Genomic DNA, 22,180 nt, shown 5'->3' with positions numbered 1-22,180 from the left:
AAGATTGAAATACTTATACATTTTCCAATGCCATATTAAATGTATTCATAAGTGCCAATTAGTCCATCTGTTGTCTCTGTAAAGCTAAAAAAAAAAAACACCTCAAATGTATTAAAAGCAGCAGATGTTAAAATTTTATGCAAAATGGAGTCGCTTCGTATTCATTTGATTATCCCCTCCCTTGCAAATTTTGCGTAATATTTAATTTACATTCTTTAAGGTATGGACAAGAATCTACACATTAGAAGCCACAAAGTATTTATTTGAATGTTGTTGAAAAGAAGTGAACGATTTTGTAATACATTCGAGGTAGTCTCTCCGCTGATCGGAGAGCAATCGCACCATCTCGGCTCTTTCCGTCAAAAGTTCGGAAAAACAACCTCGGGTGTTATCGACAATCCTCGGCTGACTCCGCTTCGTCCACTCAAACCTCGGGTGTGATAGGTGGAGGAATCAGATCGATACATTGATTTTTCTCCGCCGGAAACTGCTTACATGTAGTTACTCATTTTATATTTCGCTATGCATAAAGTTCATCAAAAAGGTTTTTTAATTTGTCTAATTCTTCGATGTATATTGCTTTTAATTAATTTACAACCATTTCTTAATAGTCTTTGAAAGCAAAAACTTAGTGTTGTGCGTACCACAATTAAAATTAATCGGTCTTCAAAAGGTAAACATTTGAATGAAATTCAAATATGATCACATGACTGAATCAGCAAGATGGTAGAACACCTTTGACGTCTGAGATTAGTGTGCGAGTCGGCTGGTTCCCTGTCTCTGTACTCCTTGGCAAGGATGAGCCAGGGTATCAGGCTAGTGTGCTAGCTTTTAGTGCCTCGAATGTATTAACATAACCGCATGTTAAAAAATATACATCTTTCCAGTTTATTCAAAAACAGAATATACCCGTCGGACAGAATGAATATAAGTAACTTAAAAGCCCCTTCTATGATAATAGTATAATTTAGGTAATATCAAAGTTAAACTCCACATACTAGTATAAAAAGGTATTTCAATTATTATTTAAGCAATACATTCGAAGTTGTTTTCCGCTAGTCGGAAAGGCCCGAGAAGTTGCGGCTTAATTCCGAAGAGATTGAATTCGTTGCCTTTTCAATGTACATATACATGTTTTAATTGGTTATTGTTTTAAAAGTCTCTGATATTTATGAAACAAGATTGATTTAAACTGTGTAATTTACAGAAAAGTCCTATCTTAAAAGTATTTTGCATCGGTGTAGAGAGGGTCCTAAATAATATATAAACATAAATTTAAATATAGCGACTTTGCTGATTTAAAACAATTTAACCATTCTTCATTACAGTTCTGAGATTTTATTTATACATCCGATGCATAATTTAATTTCATATTATACTAGGACGATTTGGAGAAGGGGAAAGGGGGTATTCCCACTCAGGGACGTCGTTGACATGCAGTATTTACATAACATCTGATTCATTTAATATTTCTCTTTAAAGATTGTCGTATAGGGATTTAATCGATCACATCTCTGAAATTCTGACTATACTGCATATATACACATTTGTATGTTGGATTGTTATTATTAGGTATTCCAAATCACAGGTGCTTGACGTTTTTAACATTTTTTTTCATAAATAATTTTGACTCACTACATGTTTTGTAAAGCTTATATTTCGTCAATAGGCAGATAGTGGACGAGAATAATACAATCATTTCGGAAATTAAATCTCACCGACTCCGGTAGCAAAAGTGTATACAGTGAATAAAACCAGTAGCATCTTGGCGTCGGAAGCAAGTTAAAATGGGAGGGGGGGGGGGCTAAACAAAAAAAAGGTAAGCCACAATTTGCAATCCTTATTTTGTTTATCTTATCAGAAGTGGGTTCTGGTTGAGGGAGGGGGTAAGCCCTCTCTAGCACCCACGACTGCAACGCCTATGTATAGTGTGACCGAGACACTCTCTGGTATTCAAGAGGTCGAGTGTCACCCTTTCTCTGAAATATGATTTTAAAAAAAACTATGGATTTCATTGATTTAAGATTTTCAATATAATTAGTTAATTTAATCACACAATACAAAAAATACACGATCCCGGAACCAAGCCCCATTGATAGAATTTAAGCAATGTATCTTACTAAGCATAAACCAAAGAAGACCGAGTGCGACAAAATTTTCTTATTTGTGCATGATCTAGAACCGCTGTGTCTATAAAACAAATATTTCGTCAGATGCAGCAGAATGTGTTTTACTCTTTACACGTAAAAGCAAGCATATATTACTTAATCCAACTTTTATTTTAAGAGACATTTTCTGTCATAAGTGATCTATTTTTTAAATTAACTTATATTGTTTAAGATTTATATAGGTATGTATGATAGAATTGTAGGTCATTAACTCTAAGTATATGTATATAATGTTGCGGGATCAATGTACAGAAGCGAGTTGTGGGTCAGTATACAAGTATAATTCTGTGGCATTCCTGGCTGATTTGATATGTATCGGTAATGAGTTTTAATCGACAATAGTCTTGTTGATAAAATGTAGCGGTATTGATCATTCAAAGAAATGTAGCGTAAATGAATTGAAATTTTTTTGCAATGTAGCGGAAATGTTGACCTCCCAAAAGATAGAGAAATTGCGGGATCCAAATACAGGCAACTATACATTATTCTGGGTCAATACATTGGATATATAGAACACCGTCGGATACTGAGTATATACTTTTCAATCTATAAAATGTTAAATAATTGTTGATTTGATTACACTTACCTTAAATCTTAATGTGTGATATTTCTTTCTGAATAAACCTAAAGACTTAGTTGTGAAAGATTTTCTGAGACTTCAACCTAACATATTTTTTTAATTATTGAAACATCGCGATTCACATCTCACGCGCGATCTTTATAGAAACATTTTAGTCGGTTTTTTTTTCTTTCAAAAAATGTGTAATTGAAGCTTTCTTTCTCATCTTCATAAGAATTTATATTTAGATATATAAACTTTAGGAAGAACACAACTATCGTAAGATAAAAAGTTTTAAAATAAATTAGGCAATATTTTTTTTTTATAGATTTATACGATGTAGTACATTGAAAATAAAATCTCACACATATAAATAAAAAAAATCGTTACAATTTAACAATGATTCACTGAAATTAAGCTATAAAACCTAGCCGTTTCTCCTTATCACTTCAATACTCATGGGAAAGTATATAAAATATTGTGGGTCACACGCAAAATCCTGCCGATGTACTCAGCGGTAAGATTTCATATATATAAAATTGCATTGTGGGTCATTTTTTGATTGTGTAATTATGGGTCAAAAATTTTTTTTTTTGTAAAAAATGAATATAGTTACTATATTATTGTCATAAACAAAATTTTAGGCACATGGTTTGTGGGTCAATATATAATGACCCATAAACCATCCATGGTACCCACAACGTGAGTGAAAAAGACGCAAAATAACCCACAATCCGCATGGCACAAAACTATATATATATATATATATATATATATATATATTATATTATTAAGCCCATAAACATATTCAATTATTAGACTTTTTTTATTATATAAGATAAATTTTAAATCTATTAGCAATATTGATTATGTATTATTTCTGCAATGTTACATGTATGTATTTTATCTTAATTTTTAAAATGTAAGTGCCAATAAAAAATAAGGGTATATTGCTAAATAAGTAAGGAATCTTAACGATAAAAAGAAATTGAAGTCATCACGTCTTTCATAAAGTTTTGTTGAATCTAATTCAGCATTTCCAGTAATGAACCAACCAACTTACAACATAGCCTTCGTTAACAGAAATCCCATTCAGTATTTCTAGATCAGTGATGAACAAACGCTTATCCCTGATGGCTTGGGATATTGTCAGGCCCCCGAGGAAAGGTTTAACCATTTTTTCAGTCACACCAAATCTGAATTGAACATAAATAATTAGTTTTGATAGTCACTTTTTAACTACTTAAAGGGGTTGGACACAGTTTCAGCTAAAAAAATTTTTTTTTTCATTTTTAAAAATATTTTACTAGGGTCTTTCTAATAATCATCAAAAATTTGAACATCAGTTGTCGAGATACAAGACATATTTAGAGCTCCAAACCTTTGTTATGTAAACAAGGTCCGTGTCATGATTTGTTTACATAGGTTCATATACTACTATATAATCGTTCAAAGTAGATAATTTCACAAAAAAGTTAATTTTAAATACAATTCGACAGTTTCTATTGATTTTCTAAATTTCATTTTGTTATAAATATGATATTTTCTTTATGTAAACAAAAACAAGGCATGAGCCATGTTTACATTTTTTTAGTTCTGTATCTCGTTTGTTAATCAATAAATGATGTTCAAATTTTTGCTAATCATTGGATGAGGACTTAGGTAGGAATTGTAAACATTAATATTGGTTTAAAAAATTCAGTTGAAACTGTGTCCATGCCCCTTAAACATCAGTCAAGATTCAGGATTTTTGTTTTTGTTAACGTGCCCAATCTCTAAAGATAAATTTTGGTGCAGATTATATATCTTTAGAAGAGCAGATAAATCTCTAAATCTCTAAAGATAAATTTTGGTGCAGATTATATATCTTTAGAAGAGCAGATAAATTATCAATAAGCCCTTACTTGTCTGGTAGATGGGTACAAAGATAAATCATATTTGGATTGACACCATTTAAGCGCTGCCAGCCAAAACTAATATCACTCTCCCAGTCCAGCATCCCCTGTACAAATAAGATGCACAGATGCACACTTCATTGGTCGTTCGTTAGAATCTCATTATAGATAATTGGAATCAAAATGCAAAGATAAGCACAATGTAACAAAATCATTCAGTTTTACGATATGAATTTCAATTTATTTTTGCTTTGTCAGTTACTGTTTTTGGACTTAGAGGGTGGTGCTTTTCCTCTGTAGATAATTCATAGGTCTTACTAAGTGCCACTCGTAAAGCTGATTGGTGAAGTAATTTAACTTTGCAATAGATTGCAATGTCTCTGAAGAAAATTGTATTTAATTAATTTTTTTTTCACTGGACATTTATAATAGAATACATTGTACAGGTACCATTAACAGTCATTGTTTTATGGTCAATCTTTGGAGAACTTTTTTGTTAGCTGATTTTTTATCATATATATGGGGTCCAAGGTTACTTTTGGTTACTTCACTATAAATTAACTCTGAATCTCCTAGGGTGTCCAAATCCACCTCCCAAATAGCAAAAGCAATTTCCTAGAACTGTATTGTGTAACAGGCTGGCCTTAAAATATCCTTATTTCCATTGTAGATGTTTCACACAGGAACTCCATATGTTCTTTATAACTGTTTATTAACTTTCATCGCAAACATAAATAAACAAGTCAACATTTGATGCACAAAACTGTGTTGGTCCCTTTATCAACATACACACAACATTTTGTTAGGGTCTCATGAGTGGTGGGAGATAGCTCAGTATAAAGTTCTAGGTATCTATAGCCATAATGGGATTTAAAGGGGAATAACTCTTATAACAAAGAGTGCTGTATCAGGAGTAAAAAATGTGGAGAGTAATAATTATTTATATTATAAGAGATTGTCAGTATTTCACTTGTCAGGAATTATATTGTCAGGAATTCTGGGTGTCAGGAAATCTGAGTGTCAGGAAATCTGGGTGTCAGGAAATCTGGGTGTCAGGAAATCTGAGTGTCAGGAAATCTGGGTGTCAGGAATTTATAAAATGTCAGGATTCTGGGTTGCCAAGTTATGAAAACAATCTTTATGCTGAATAATAATTAGAACTTGTCTTTATAAAAATTATGATCTTGGTTTTCAGAATTCATCATACCTAATAAGACAACAATTAGTCAAGTGCTCAGTGGAGCTATCTGACAAAACTGAGAAGTTGGCTCACTTATATAGATCTAGCTTTTGCATCTAGAAACTAACCAATCAAAATGCTTCATTTTCCTGACAATCCTGACAGGCATAAATTATTATAATTCTAACAATTAAGAACAATCATATATTACTAAATTATCCTATTAGCTATATATTCTCTATACACAATAAAATGAATGCATTACTTACTTAATAAATCAAGAATTAAACAATTCTTAACAAAGAACTATCTCTTGTGGTGTAACTATAGTAGACATCAGTAATTAGGTAATATTCTTGAGCAAAATAAATAGTGCTAAATGACAACAATCATAAATAGAGAGATCAAATCTTCAGGTATCTTTTAAATAGTTCAAGTTATAAAAACTATAATTTAACTGTAATTTAATAGGAATCTACTTGTACTAGCTTTACATTATAACAAATCCAAATTATTGCGCCGTGAACTATTTGATGATGTCATACAATGGCGGCCTACATGCACTGACAGTAGATGTCATGTCATAACAAATACAGTGTGGATTACTTAATAACATCACTGAAACTCCTGTAAGTAGATTCTTATTTTCATTGACAATAAAATCTTAAACAATTTAAGAACATAGCCTTGTCAGGTAAATAATAATCAAAATACATAAGCATATAACAGAAAAACATGTGGGACCAACACAATGGTAAATCTATAAACAAAACAAACATGGCATGATTCACGGAATATTCCGAGAAATACAATGACTTGACTAGAACTTTTACAAATAAAATCTACCCCCCTTTATCTAATAAAGTAATGAATATTACACTTGTTATATATTTATATAAGTTTGTATTGTTGAGGTAAACAGTATAAAAAGAAAATAAGTATCAAAATTTACAATAAGATTAAACTTTTGATTTCTTACCTTGGGCACTTTAAATGTTTTCAAACAGATATTTTTCATGTCGTCTAAAGTTTCCCACGCTCCATCACCCAATATCATCTCCTTCGCCTTGCTGGCCTCCATAGTGAGCTTCATCTTAGTCAGATCAAACTGAGATTATGAAAACATCGTTTTATGTATATGAAAAGTCCATACATACAATACAAATCGGCAGCAAAAAAGGACCTCTAAAATCATTAGAGATTGGATCAGGTGCCATGGAGCAGTGAGCATCCCCTGCGGATCGGTCACAACAATTTCATGTAATTCTCGTTCTCTGAACTCTCATTTTTACGTTATAGAAAAGATTGTTTAACTCTTCATCAGACCTTTTCTTGGAAATAAAATCGAACCGGTAAGGATCTAAGGACTTCCTCTTTCCTGAAACTTGCTTTTGGAATGAAAGTTAAATGATACAACTACGCTATAGTTGCAACATCGTAGATTGAAATAATAATGGAAAGAAATTGACTTGATAAATTTATTTATTATACCTCTACTGTAATTACTCTATATAAAATCAATACCATAAAACTGTCTATTTCCCCGAGAAGAGACTATTTCCCTCATCTGAAGACTACTCCCTGGAAAATCAGAACTACTCCCTGAGACTACTCCCTCATGAATATTTATTACTAATTTTAACCAATCAAAGTGTTCAGTTGGCGGAGCGTTCAAGGAATCGCGAGTCTGTGACGTCATGTTGTTAGCAATGTAATTATAACGTCAAAACATTTCGACATGCGATGTCAAAATCATACTTGATTTCTAGCAAAATGAAGACAACGATAATTCTTCGAAATGTCAGTGAAAATACTTTTTAAAAATAATTTAACTGTTCTGTTTTATGACACGATACAGTTCATGAATCCATGCAGTTGATAGCTTTTGGTATAGGAATGTAATAAAATAAGTAAAAGTAGTAATGAAACAAAGATAGCTATATCCTTATTGAATTCTGTATTAGATTGTCAAAGAAGAAGTACAACGTCACCTACCTTGTGACAAAAGGAAAATTCCTCGTCATCGGGGACTTTTTTAACCTGACAATCAATTAATAACATAGCAATCAATTAATAACACAGCAATCAATTAATAACATAGCAATCAATTAATAACACAGCAATCAATTAATAACATAGCAATCAATTAATAACACAGCAATCAATTAATAACATAGCAATCGATTGATAACATAGCAATCAATTAATAACATAGCGATCAATTAATAACAAAGGAATCAATTAATAACAAAGGAATCAATTAATAACACAGCAATCAATTAGTAACATAGTGATCGATTGAGTATATAGCTATTAATTAATAACATAGCAATCAATTAATAGCATAGCAATCAATTCGTAAAATAGCAATCAATTAATAACATAGAACTCAATTAATGGAGAACGACTAGCGTTCATTATTCATTTAGTGATGTAAGAATATGTATTGTTAATTATTACCTGAACGGGAAATCCCGGTCTTTTTTCTTGGTACTCGTATAGTTTTCTTTTCTCATAAAGTTCAGCCCTTCGCTGTTCTGGATGAGGATCAAACTGAGGCAGAAAGGCGTCATATCGTCCAAAATAAAGGTCAATATCAGGACGTATCCACCGAAGTATTGGAAAAACAGAAGTACACCCGCTCTTCTGATTGGTTACCTGGATCTTTTCGACAAACCAATCACTGCGGGAACCCGCTTTGTCTCTCCGCAGCTTGATTTCAGTCACTTCAGGAATATCTGTTTTATCTTTTATGGTGAAGACATCTGCCCGGAATCTTTCAAAATCATCTCTAAACCTGTTATCCAGATTGGCGGATTGCGTTTGTTTCCCACATCTACCAAGTAGAACTATTTTTACGTTGGCATCTGTACCCGCCCCCAGTACATCCCCGGTTTTCACTTTAATTTCGTAAGTGACCATTGTGGATCTTTGATCAGTAGATACATATTACATGCAATTTATATATCTGTAATAGGATGCACAATTCCTATTTCTTCATCCATCGATACGTTAAAATCGCTCACTATCAAGGACTTACAGTTATAACATCCTCGTTTATTAGTCACCCCGTACTAAGTCGGCGAGATACATGAATATTGCTATTGTTTGACCAATAATGCGGTCCGCACATTTCTCAAAGATGACTTTGTGAATCTTGATGAAAGTCCACTGTCATAAAGATCGCTAAAAATGTGCAATCTTTCTTCATTTTTTTTTCAAAATGGCCACTGTTACCATGGACACTGAAAAAGTGGGGTTTTTTAAAAATTTATTTTTAATGACTGTTTTTAATCAAATCCTTTTGAAAGTTTAAAGTACATCACTGTTGCCATGGCAACAGACAAAAACTTTTTAATTTTTTTTTTAATGTATATAATTTTTCATTAAATCTCCCCTGTAACTTCACTGAGTTATAAGACCGCGGAACATAATTTGGCAAGATTCGAAATATGCAGCTTACGTTATTTCTATCTGTTACAATCAAAGCATATAATGATAGACAATAAAATGGGTGTGTACAGTTCGACGCGGACGACCGAGAAAACATTTGATTGAAATTGTAGTTTGAAATTCATTTTCAATCCAACTGAGATGTTTTTTAAAGCAATGTGTGAATGTATGATCCTAAAGACAAATAATTTCAATTCCCAAATATATTTTGGTTGAAATTTATTTAAGGAATAACTGTCTTATTTTTCGGTTTCATGATGTGATCAATCGATTGGGTTGCGTGATAATTTGCATAAACGCCGAAGGCGTTTATGCATAAAATTATCACGCAAGCCAATCGATTGATCATCTTCATGAAATTGAAAAATCTGACAGTTATTCCTTATATTTACATGCTTTGATTCAGCCAATCCACGTGCTCCTAGCCCTGCTTCTGTCTAGGTGTTTGTTCCGCCCTGCACTTGGTTTTTTTTGGAACCGCGCCAATACGTTGATGGGGAAATAAAGTACATTTACAATTTGTAATTTTATCTCGGACAAAGACATTGGGAATGTAAATATATTGATATGAGTTTATAGCCTATATAATATAATCTTAAGGACATTGGAAAATGTCATAGGAGACATATTTTTTCAGGATACGGCCATTTGATTCTAGAAGGGGGGGGGCTGTCAGAAATGGTCGAGTCAGATCATGCTTTGTACCATTAATTTTTAGGATGACAAGAGCTTTTTTTCAGTTTTGTCTTCAATGCAAAATGGTTGACAACAATTATTTTCAAACAATACCAAAATTGAAATTATTTGTCTTCTGGGTCATTCAGTAATAATGTGCCTTCAAGCATAGCTGACGTGGATTGAAAATGAATTTCAAACTATAGAAGAAATTCAATCCAATGTTTACTCGACCGTTCGCATCGAATTGTACCCGTCCATTTCATTGTCTATCATTAAATGATTTGATTGCAACAGATAGAAATTACGTAAGCTGCACATTTCCAATCTTGCCAGTTAATGTTCCGCGGTCTTAAGTCGCATCCTATCAAACTGATTTCTGCAAAATAATGGAACAGAGCAGATTTTCTAGTTTGTTATTTCCTTTACTTTTCAGGAGATAAGAACCCAAATACATTTATTTTTTGTCTCATAGAATTTTTAAGCAATAAATATAGCAACAGTTTGAACTTATTTAATAAAAGATCCAAATAAAAAATAGAAAATAACTATGACCATTTTAACCTCACATTCATCTGTTACGCATTTTCTTAATTTATTTTTTCTGAAAAGTTATCATGATCAACACTAACGTGGAAATTGTTGTTTGGCATTTTATTTTCGCGAGAAGTAGTATTTGAAAGCACAAAAAAAAAAACCCCAAAAAACCCAAACAACCATACAGCTAGCAAATGTACCCGGTTATCTATCATTTAGGAGAGTGTTGACTGACATTTTACATAATTATTGTTGGGCCATAATTTTTGCATACTGCAATGATCTGCTGATCAAAGACTTTAAACCGTGACTGTTGATATCCTTATTTCACTAGCGCGTTGGTCATTCGATTTCCTTGTACAATGAGTCAAACAAGAGACATTAACCCCGTAAGCAGTTGAGAACAGTGCAGAGTTAGGGAAGCTGACAGTTGAAAAATTGAAGTCTTCAAGTATATAATATAGTTTTTATTAGGTTTCAATTAAAGACCTTCTAGTAGAAAATCCAAATATCAAACAGACTCTGTGGTATTTTTTTTTTCAATCTTTTAATTAATAGATCATTTTTATGGTAATTTCAAGCTCACAGGGATACATCGAATCGACATATTAATGGAAGTAAGTATAGTTTATAGTAATCTACAATACATTGTCGATATATCTTAAATTCGAGATTAATTCCGAATCAAGTGTCTTCTTTTTCCAACGTAGGAGTTTTTGAATACATTCTGCTTCAAATTAATACAAAATAGGATTGCTAATAAGGGGTGCAGTTGGTACCTATGGAAATTGATTTTGCAAATGACCACTGAAAAGTAAAGTTAATTTTCGAGTTTCAATTTATTGACAAGAAGCTATGATGTCAAAAAGCCTTGGCTTTAATTTTTCGTAGGGAATGGTTGTATCAAGTGTTAAAAAGTCGTATGTTTTGATGTTATCGATTTTGATAAGATTTTGTGAATTCAAGTTTTCTTAGTTTCTTGGAGTTTTTCAGTACATAACAGTACTATACAGATCTGATTTACACCACTTCTTGAATATAGTGTTACAAAAATCAACAGCTTAAAAACTTAAGATTTTTCAACTTTATACACAACCATTCCCCAAGATAAATTAAAATCAGGCTTTTTGATATCATTGACAGCTGCTTTTTAAAATAAAAATGGAACTCGTTAATTTACTTACCTGGTCATTGGTCATTTGCAAAATTATTTCGTTAAAACACATTATGATTGCACATAAAAGTACTCTGAAGTACACATCAAAAAGATGCTCGAGTTTCTGATTGACAATATCTATGTGGTTTTCGGAGACCAGGTCCAACAATCTAATTGGAATTCCCATGTCTACCAATTGCGATCCGTTATTAGCAGACCTATTTTTGTATTAATGTAAAGCAGAATTTGCGCAAAATCTTACACGTGAAAAGAACAAAACGCCTTCTATGGCCTTCAACTCGACGTTTAGATATATCGACGACGTATTGTCAATTAAGAATGGTAATTTACTTCGCTATTTCTTGGTGAGCTTGAGATAAAAGATACCACAGAGTCTGACACACCTGTTGCATACTTTGATATTTTACTAGATATAGAGATTAATGGTAATCTAAGTACCAAACTCTATGATAAACGTGGTCCCTTACTTATGCAGAAATATACCTTCATCACCTGCACACGGAGTTGATATATCTGATTCGATACGCAAGAGTATGCTCTACGTATGAACAATTTCTAAAACGAGGTAAATAATCGACAAACAAATTGATGAAACAAGAATATCAGAAGTTTCGTTTAAAGTCATCATTTCGTAAGATGTATGGTCGATACAATGATCTTGTCAGCAAATACAATTTATCATCGAATCAAATGCCGACTGACATTCTTCATACTAATTGTTAGTCCATTATTTATACACTGAATTGACAACGGATTTTTCCGTTATTTCTCGATCATGACAAAGAGCACGCGGCGGGTGAGACTGGTCGTCAGGGAATGCTCACTCCTCCATGGCACCTGATCCCACCTCTGATGTTTTGCTCTGCTCCTATTTTTGTATTGTTTTATAGACTTTAATTGATATTGAATACTGTTCGTAATCTCCATATCTTTCATTTCAACATCCAGCTGATACTTTAATACGTTCTGACAAGGTGTCAAAGTTTTCTTTTTCATAACTGGCCCATCGTGTATAATAGGTTTATTGCAAGGCCGATGTAGCGTCTCTGTGAACTGTTAAAAAGTCCCAGAACATTTAAATTGTTTCACTGTAAGCTAGCAAGATCGCCAGCACTTACGAGATTGTCATTGATACCATATGAAAAGCTTGGTTGTGCCGTTTTCTAATCCAGTAGTTTTCTCATTGTCTACGGAAAGCTTGTAATCGGTGATGGGCTATAGAAGTATTATTCATGTTAATGAATATAGAATAAGTCGGGGTGTTAATATTTAATAAATAAATATATATAATTATATATCTCCATCATATATAAAACATAAAATTCTTTGTATATAAACCCACACTGATACTTGAAAAATAAAGAAGGTAACATACACAATCATCTGAACTAAAACTATGACACAGAAAAAAATACAATTTACACAATAAGCTTAATGAGAAACCTGATTTTGTGAAAATAAAAATAAGGCTAAGTATTTTCCTACAGAGATAAACTGATGTATCTTTCAGTAAAGAGGAAAGTCAGCAAACGAATAATGATACAGCAGCAGTATAGACCTTCACTTTTGTTAAAGCTGTTTTGTTCTTTTTTTTTGTAATCGAGAGTTAAATATTCAGAGGTAGGCCCTGTTTAGGGTGTGAGAAACATTTGGGGGAGACTTAATATATAGTATTCCCGATTTAAACGAGAGTGAGGTAAAATTAAAATCTTTAAATTTTAAAGCAAGAATAAAGCAATAGACAATATGTAAAACTTACAAAAGGTGTCTACTTAAAACAAAAATAGTTCCGAGTAAACGTGAAAGTATCCGAGACATGTTAAAAAGACAATTAAGTACAACAATGCAATACTTTCGAATTGAAATTAAAATAATACACTGTGTTCTTCGTTAAAGTACAATGCAATATATTTTAAGTGAAAGTACAACGTAATTTAAAAAGTACACATTTGATTATTTAATGTTTTCATGTTCAAAAAATGTACATTTTACAAAAATATATCTCAATACAGCAACTGTTCACATGAACGTCTTAAAAAATTGTGTAAAAGAAAGTATTTAAAAAAATTAAAGACATGTCGATAAAACTATGATTCTTAAGTATTCATTGTACATAACATCAACTTCATCCACTTTGGCGCACACGGATCACGTACGATTTACTGCTTTATTTTCAGTTTAATATTTTACATAGAGTGTACTAGTATTTGGTTTATTAATGAAATTAACAGAACATATTCCATAGAACAAAAAAGTAAACGCAAGAAATTAAAAAAAATATTTAAATCCATAGTGTATTTTTTTTTAAATTCTCAAAAAAAAAATGTATTTTGATTTTTGAATTGCAAATAGGGCACTGAAAATGTTTCAGAGTACACAATTTGGTTTAGGCATATCGATCGATCGAATGATTGATTAATTAGACAAGTCTGTAAAATTATTAAACATTTTTGGCTAGTGGTCAAAATACTGGCATTTTTAAAACATTTGTCAACCTTGAGTACAACAGTCTTAAACAAAGCACCGTATAATAAAACACATTATATCAGACAAAACAGTAAAGCACCTTGTAAAGCAATTCAGCAAAGAAAATTCATATGTTAACGACAGAATGCCAGGTTTTAGTTACGCTCAACATTTCCTCGCGAGACGTAATAATACTCTGAATAAAGAAACAACTCAAAATGCCCATAATTCCTGCCGTGATCATGTAAGACAGGACAGTTCCGGTCATGTGCACAACATATCCCATCATTCCCGAGAGGATTACCTGAGACAGGAAGTAGGCGGAGTCTAGGGTGGCAATATCCGTTCCAATGCCCCGGAAGTTATTCTTCCCATTCTCTGTCCGGAAGTATACCTACAAAGAAGCGCCAACTTTCTTATTATAACATATTTACTGTTTTCAAGACATTTAAAATAAGTTTTAAATAGTAGTCAGTATAATGATTAAAAATTTAAAGAATGACGACGTGAGAAAGTTATTTTGGTAATGTTGTTCAACCACTGCATTGTAAATCTTTGCAAAGCTCCTAAAGGAACCAATGTAAAGTATAAAGTATGTCCTTTTAAATTTTATAACTCTCACATTTCCCTCAAAAATTGAGAAATTCCCGATGTCCAATCTAGGTATGAAAAATGGGAACATCCTTGACACTTTCCAACAAAAATATCGGTTTTCTTAAAAATCTTCAAAAATATTTTAGCGTTCTTGCAAAATAATTAGATTTACAGAGTCTGTTTCTTTATATAGTTTATTATGAAGAAAAAGTAGTCCTTTTAGCATTTTTGTTAATATTCATGATTTTAGACGATTCTTCATGGTTTAGCGCGATTCTTCGTGTTTGGGGCGATTTAAATTATTGTAAAGTTTCACTCGCCCCCCCCCCCCCCCCTTCCAACAATCTCGAGAGAAAGAGAAATTTTCAAATTCAATTTAATGTTTGTCGACCTTCATTGCCATATGAAAACATATTTATGGAAGCAAAACATGCGAAAGCAAAAACAACACGCTTCTTAGAAATATTTTGAAGTATGATTTGGATTAACACAGCAGTTAAGCTTCCGTGCGACATATAAAACGTCGTTCAGTTTTCTCATTCTTTCCAAGTTAAGTTTTCCAAGATCAATACCTTTATACGTCTTTTTAAATCGGAATTCGATTTTATTTCCAAAAACATGAAGATATAATGCAAGTATCTAAGTTTTTTAGGTCACCTGAGTAAACTCAGGTGACCTATTGCCATCTGTTTTCGTCCGTCGTCGTGCGTCGTGCGTTGTGCGTTAACATTTGAACATTTTCATCTTCTTCTCTGCAACCACTGAACCATTTTCAACCAAATTTGGCACAAAGCATCTATGGGTGAAGGGGAACAAAAATTGTGAATTTCATGATCCCTGCCCCCCTGGGGCCAGAGGGTGGGGCCAAAACCACTAAAATTAGCGCAATCTTTGAAAATCTTCTTCTTTACTCCTGGACATCAAGCAGTCAAACTGTTGGCATGATTGTAAGCAGCATTGAGTCCTCTACCAAAATTGTGAAATTCATGGCCCTGGGGTCAGGGGTTCTAGTGCTAGGGCGGGGCTAAATAAGTATATAGGGAAAATGCATTATTTCTTTGAAAATCTTCTTCTCTGCTCCTGGGTATTAAATAAACCAACTAAGTGCATAGTTATAATGAGCAATAGTGCCTCTACCAAAATTGTGAATTTAATGGCCCCAGGGTCAGGGGTTCTGGTGTTAGGGCGGGGCTCTATAGATTATATAGAGAAAATACATGAATTCTTTGAAAATCTTCTTTTCTGCTCCTAGGTATTAAATGAATAAACTAAGTGCATAGTTATGATGAGCAAGAGCGCCTCTACCAAAATTGTGAAATTTATGGCCCCAGGGTCAGGGGTTCTGGTGTTAGGGTGGGGCTCTATAGATTATATAGTGAAAATACATGAATTCTTTGAAAATCTTATCCTTTGTTCCTAGGTATTAAATAAACTACTTAATTACGTAGTTATGATGAGAAAGAATGCTTCAACCAAAATTGTGAATTTTATTGCCCCAGGGTCAGAGGTTCTGGTGTTAGGACAGGGCCTCTATTGATTATATAGTGAAAATACATGAATTCTTTGAAAATCTTCTTCTCTGCCCCTAGGTATTAAATAAACTAAGTAAGTGCATAGTTATGATGAGCAAGAGTGCCTCTACCAAAATTGTGAATTTTATGGCCCCAGGGTCAGGGGTTCTGGTGTTAGGGCAGGGCTCTATTGATTATATAGTGAAAATACATGGATTCTTTGATTTTTTTTCTCTCTGCTCCTAGGTATTAAATAAACTAACTAAGTATATAGTAATGATGAACAAGAATGCCTCTTCCAAAATTATGAATTTTATGGCCCCAGGGTCGGGTTTCTGGTGTTAAGGCGGGGCTCTATTGATTTTATAGTGAAATTCTAATAAATTCTTTGAAAATTTTCCTTTCTAGGTATTAAGCAGGTGAACATACCTATATATAGTTATGATGAGCAAGGGTCCTAATCTTCCAGAATTGTGAATTTCAAGGCCCCTGGGTCAGGGGTACCATAGAGGGGGGGGGCTATACTTATATACTAAAAATGAATGAATTGTTTGAAATCTGCTCCTTGGTATTAATCAAATATTTTTGAAAAGCAAGGATGCCTTTTTAAAAATTATGCAATGTTTGGATCTAGGCCTAAGGGTCATTCAGTAACCAAACTAAGCAACTGCTAAGTGTATTGTTATTATGATCAATGGTGCCTCTTTCAAAATTGTGAATGCCATAGCATCTGGCTTAAAACATGAATCAAATTCAGTCACTAGAAAGTTGTTCCATAATACTCAGGTGACCTATAAGGCCCATGGGCCTCTTGTTTTAATCTGTGATCTTTTAGTGAAAATAATTTAAAACACGCCAGTACCATATCAGTACGTTATAATATTCAAAAATAGGCAAACCTAGATTTCGATGAATACTAGAAGATTCATGCATTAACATAGCTCAGTTTAAAAAAAATAATATAGAAGGAGAGTTTGAACTGACCTCTTTTTCGGAGTGGTATTTGGTGACAATAATGAAAGGGATGGTCGTGAGAGTCGCATACGCAAAACCCGTCAGGGCTGCCATAGTGTTCACAAAATAAATGTTCCGGAACAACACCATGCCCGCCATACACAAGGTGAAGGTCACCATTCCTGCGGCGTACGTCCGGCGGATCCCGACACGCTCCACTAAATTCTCCACGAAAAAGGCATAGACAGCGGAAGTGATGCAATGAAACAGGAGTCCCCAGGATCCCATTCGAACACCCTCGTCATATCGAGCACGCAGATAGGAGTTTTCCTCCGCATTGGGATTCCCCTCGTAAACGGCCTGTCCTACAAAGTCTGTGAAGAACAGGTTGAATCCCATCACTGCAGTCCAGCTGCAGAAGTTCGCTATGGCCAGTTTCTGCAATACGATCGGAATATCTAACAGCAGTTTAACAGATTCTGGAAGCTTGTCTTGTATAGCTGCAAGAGCTAGTCTGCCGTAAAATTGCACGTATGAAAATAATCTAAAGCGCTTTAAAACAAAAATAAATGGCATACACAACAATAAAATAGGACGGAATTTTCTTTTGTGACGACGTGATTTAGATCGGGGTTTGCGAAGCACATTTGTCAAACCGCCGTCTTCCGAACCACTTGATTCGTACCCCGACTCCAAAGCCGGACCACTGAACACGGAAAGAGAGGTCGAACTCTCTACTGGGGGCTTTATGTCTAGGGTGTGAGAATTCTGGAGTGCGATTTGTGGCTCCTCTTTGGCTACAGCTACAGTCACAAACAACAAAAACACAAACAGGAAGACCAGCACAGTGAACACAGTCCTTTCTTGTCCACCAATCAGAGCACCGAGAGGGTTCGTATTCCAGTCCAGGGCAGTAACTAAATACCCCAGAAATCCCCCTAACGACACCATCTGAGAGTACACCATGAACACACGTTCCTGCTGATTTGAGTCTTTTGATGCATCGCTTAGCAAGGCTTCACACGGTGTAAGACAGGCCTGACTAGTAAAGTCAAGCAGAACTACTCCTACTGTTAAAATCAGCAGCGCCCCCGTTTTACTCAAAGTTCCTGGGCCAAATATAGACAGACTGATCCAATCGCAGTACGGTATAATAATTAGCGCAAACATTAGAACCGATGATATTCCCACAATGAAAGGCCGTCGTCTACCCCAAGCACTGAGGCAGTTATCACTTGCACGGCCTATTACTGGGACGAAGAAGAACCCGAGCAAGGGCCCCATTCCTAATATTATACTCATGTTCTCCTCCGTGTACCCCGCCTTTAACAGCATAGGAGGGATGTAAGTGAATCCAGCGCATGCGCAAATCTCAACACCACATACCACCGCGTTTAGAAGAATAATCTGAAGCAGTGATAATGATTTTCCTGTTGCCATGGTGACAGGTTTTTGGCGGGGATCCGGGTCGTCGTGGTGAATCACTTCCTGTAGCAGGCGCTCGTGGTCTCTGTCATCGTCGTCCGTCACTTCCGGTGGTGCGCTGTACTGGACAGAGGACCTACAACAACAAAGACGTTGTTCTAATTTACTTTGAGGTTTTCAATACCAGCATAAAAAAGTAAAACACAAAAAAATCTACTGAATGGTGCATTCGTGGGATTTTAGCACTGTTCTCACAAAGTAAAAATAAGGGGGGGGGGGGTATTCTCTTTAAAGAAGCGGACGTGGATGTAAGCGAAAGTCTGTTTACTTCTCTATTTAGAAAGTGATATTGTGTTGCAGCTGTCAACTTACACGATGAAACAAAAAAACTGATCCGATAAAGTCTTCGGTGGTTTTTTCAATTTAAACATTTTTTAAAACTATTTACTGAATACAATAATTTTTTAACACAAGGAGTTTAATCACAAATACCAAGTTACTAAATGTGGCTCTTTTGAAAGATGTACCCGTGCATTTACCATATATTGTAGTACCTCGACACAATACCTCCCTTATCTTACCCCCCCCCCTCCCACAAGTTGTCAAATAAGATCAATATGTATGTGTTGAGACAAAGAAGTCAGTATATATTGTTTTAATTATGTCTATACACACTCTCCATAGGCGTCGGAAGCAAATTGAAAGTTTGTGGGGGGGGGGGGGGCTAATTGAAAGTGGGGGATAGGGAGGGGGGGCTAAACCAACAAAACAAAGATAAACCCCAATTTTTACTGCCTATATTATGTACATATTTTTACCAATAAAATTGGGGGGGGGGGCTAAGCCCCCCCCCTCCTAGCCATCACCCCCGGGTTCCGACGCCCATGCTCTCTTTATGAACTTTTTTACAATATTTAAGATTTATTTATAAAATTTCAACTTTCATTCAAGGGCTCCCATGGAGAAATTTACTGTAGTAACATTATACTGAACATGCCAGAGTCAAGACTTGAAATTTCTTACGTAAATGACAGTTGCCATAAAGAAAACCTGTATTTTATAAATACAGTACGTACATTACTTTCCCCTTTTTGTGCCCCAGACTGTTAATTAGCAAAGCTAAAATAGCAATTAATTGTCACTTGTTCTCCATGAGTGACGGGCGTCATATTTTAAGAAAAAAAATCCTGACGAATTTAATGCACATTTTAAAGCCGAACCTTTTAAGACTAACAAAAAAATGTTAATTAAATATATATATATATATAGGAATGAATTCACGACTTCTTCACGCGCATCTTGTTCAAACAAAATACAAACTCAATGGTATTCAGAAATACATATACGTGAAGAATATAGTGATTTAGAGAGAAAAAAAAGAGAGAGAGAGAGAGAGAGAGAGAGAGAGAGAGAGAATCGTGTTAAAAATACATGTAATCTGTATAGTTTTTTTTCATTTTGAACAGTTGTAATAAATCAGATTTGATAGCCACTACTACAGTGTGACGATTGATATATGTAATTCGTCATGATTATTTTTTGACTCACTGCACTTAATCAAGTGATTCGTAAAAACAAAGCACGGAAATTATTAACAGAAATGATTTTTAATGTAATTCTTTCAATACACATAAAATTAGATGTAAGATGTAAAATTCAATATTATATTCTAATACCACAATTAATTAAAACTAAAAGAGAGAAAAACTCTCGGTTATACATAACTATACATGTACATCTACATGGTGTAACGCATTCATATTACCATAATACCTTCAGTAGTAAATATATATATATATATATATATATATATATATATATATATATATATATATATATATACTACTGATATATATATATATATATATATATATATATATATATATATATTTACTACCTGACATTTGTATAACTGCCTGAAGAGCCGAACATGGCGAAAGCGCTTGTAGTAAATGTTTTGTGATATTTTTGGATTTTTACTTTTAAATATATATATATATATATATATATATATATATATATATATATATATATCAAGGATAACCAGCCGTGACCATGATCAAATGTCCTATAAAACAATACACAAATTGAGCATCATTATATATCAGAAGAGATGGAGAATACCGTTACCTGTATTTAAGGGCGATATCGTTATATTCCATTATTTTAACTCTAGCCCCCGGACTGGCGGACTGAGGGAGGGTGCCACGAGCGACACTAGCAGTGAAGTGAGAGTCCAACACAGAACAGTGAAAGTTCTACACAGAGCGTCAATTGTCAGACGGCCTCTGTCATTACAATAATACTGAATTAATATCGGGGCCGCAAACAGGCGGTACTAATTAATTCCAAGACTCAATTTATCCAAGTCACAGTTTTACTCATTAACATGCATTTATTGTTATGGAATAGAATTTCAAAAATGTCATATACACCAGGCACGTAGCATCGTTTTTGAAAGTGGGGGGGCCAACCTGAGAAAATTTTTTTTACTTACCAAAAAAAAGTTGACAAGCAAACAAAAAAAAAAAAAAAAAAAAAAGGAAAATTACCCAGACTCGAAAATCCTATTTCGTGGGGGGGGGGGGGGGGGGGGGGGGGGGGGGGGGGGTAAGTAGCCAACTTTTTTCAAGGCAAACTTCCTTTCACTTCCAATTTCTTCCTATATTTTCTTGCAATGTATATGCTGTGGTCAAAAGTGGGGGGGCCAACCACCTTTTCATTAGACATTTTCTATAGTAAAGGTAATGTTGGGAGAAAAAGTGGGGGGGCCAGGCCCCCCCCCCCCCCGATACTACGTGCCTGTACACTGTATTTTTAAGGATTCATTTGGATTTCTGGTATGCGCTTAATGTTGAAAAACAGGTACTTATATGTCTATTTTGTAGAGAGAAAAAGTAAATGTCTAGAATCACCGAAAAGTTTTCCAAATTATGGAACGACAGCAGTCTGTCAGAGGTTTCTCTTGTGACTTTATGAGCTATCAATGATCAATTGTTTACTGTTTTATTAATAAACATCAACAACGAGGATTATTCACGTTACCGCAAAACATTACAAATGTCATGAAATCGTCTTATAAACAATATAAATTGTGTCTAGACAAATTTGCTTAAAATACGTTTACAACAACGTTTATTGTATTCAGTATTCAAAGCCATACAAGCTATAACAACTCAAGGCACCAAAAATAAAGTGGAGAAAACACAGTCAATTACATGGATAGCTTTTACAAGCTTGTGTTTATAATTTTTTCATAAAGAAAAAAAAAAAATCGGCAAGTCCTTTTTTAAGACATTAAACTCATTTATAAACAAGAGGCCCAGGGGCCACATCGCTCACCTGAGCAAATCGGCTAGAAAAAACACAAATCAGATCAGAACTGAAAGATTCACTGAAGGGAGGGGGGGGGGGGCTTGAATTTTACTACTACTTGAGATTGCCTTCATATTACTATAGCATATGACTTCGCTGTTGTTGGTAAAAAGATTTTTTAAAACATTTTCTTCCTATATATAACTTCATAATAATTTGAATTTGATTCCCCATGTTTCCCTCCCTACCCCAAAGGGCCATGATTTGAATA

General features: G+C 34.1%; 2 protein-coding genes across 2 annotated transcripts in view; both read right to left on the bottom strand.

The window, feature by feature from the left end:
• The window catches only part of LOC134249892 (polyunsaturated fatty acid 5-lipoxygenase-like), a 49,166-nt gene extending 40,389 nt beyond the window's left edge, over positions 1 to 8,777 (bottom strand). Inside the window, exons 1-5 of the mRNA XM_062732249.1 lie at positions 8,263 to 8,777; positions 7,798 to 7,842; positions 6,782 to 6,910; positions 4,632 to 4,729; positions 3,791 to 3,923 (exon numbers count right to left, since the gene is read on the bottom strand). Of these exons, the coding sequence (XP_062588233.1) occupies positions 3,791 to 3,923; positions 4,632 to 4,729; positions 6,782 to 6,910; positions 7,798 to 7,842; positions 8,263 to 8,724 (867 nt within the window). The 5' untranslated portion in view covers positions 8,725 to 8,777. The remainder of the gene's footprint in view (positions 1 to 3,790; positions 3,924 to 4,631; positions 4,730 to 6,781; positions 6,911 to 7,797; positions 7,843 to 8,262) is intronic.
• A 5,195-nt stretch (positions 8,778 to 13,972) lies between these two features.
• Positions 13,973 to 20,876, bottom strand: LOC134249890 (solute carrier family 45 member 3-like). The gene is made up of 3 exons (XM_062732248.1): positions 20,725 to 20,876; positions 17,200 to 18,730; positions 13,973 to 14,504 (listed from the first exon to the last, which is right to left on the bottom strand). The coding sequence occupies exons 1-3, from the start codon at positions 20,754 to 20,756 to the stop codon at positions 14,238 to 14,240; spliced, it is 1,830 nt and encodes a 609-aa protein (XP_062588232.1). The 5' UTR covers positions 20,757 to 20,876; the 3' UTR covers positions 13,973 to 14,237.
• Positions 20,877 to 22,180: the final 1,304 nt, after the last annotated feature.

This window comes from Saccostrea cucullata, unplaced genomic scaffold (genome assembly GCF_032062105.1).
Source record: "Saccostrea cucullata isolate Sc308-1 unplaced genomic scaffold, CSIRO_AGI_Scuc_v1 ctg1539, whole genome shotgun sequence".
NCBI classification, from domain to species: domain Eukaryota; kingdom Metazoa; phylum Mollusca; class Bivalvia; order Ostreida; family Ostreidae; genus Saccostrea; species Saccostrea cuccullata.
The sequence above is the reverse complement of the archived record's forward strand: the minus strand, read 5'-3'. Positions and strand labels throughout refer to the sequence as shown.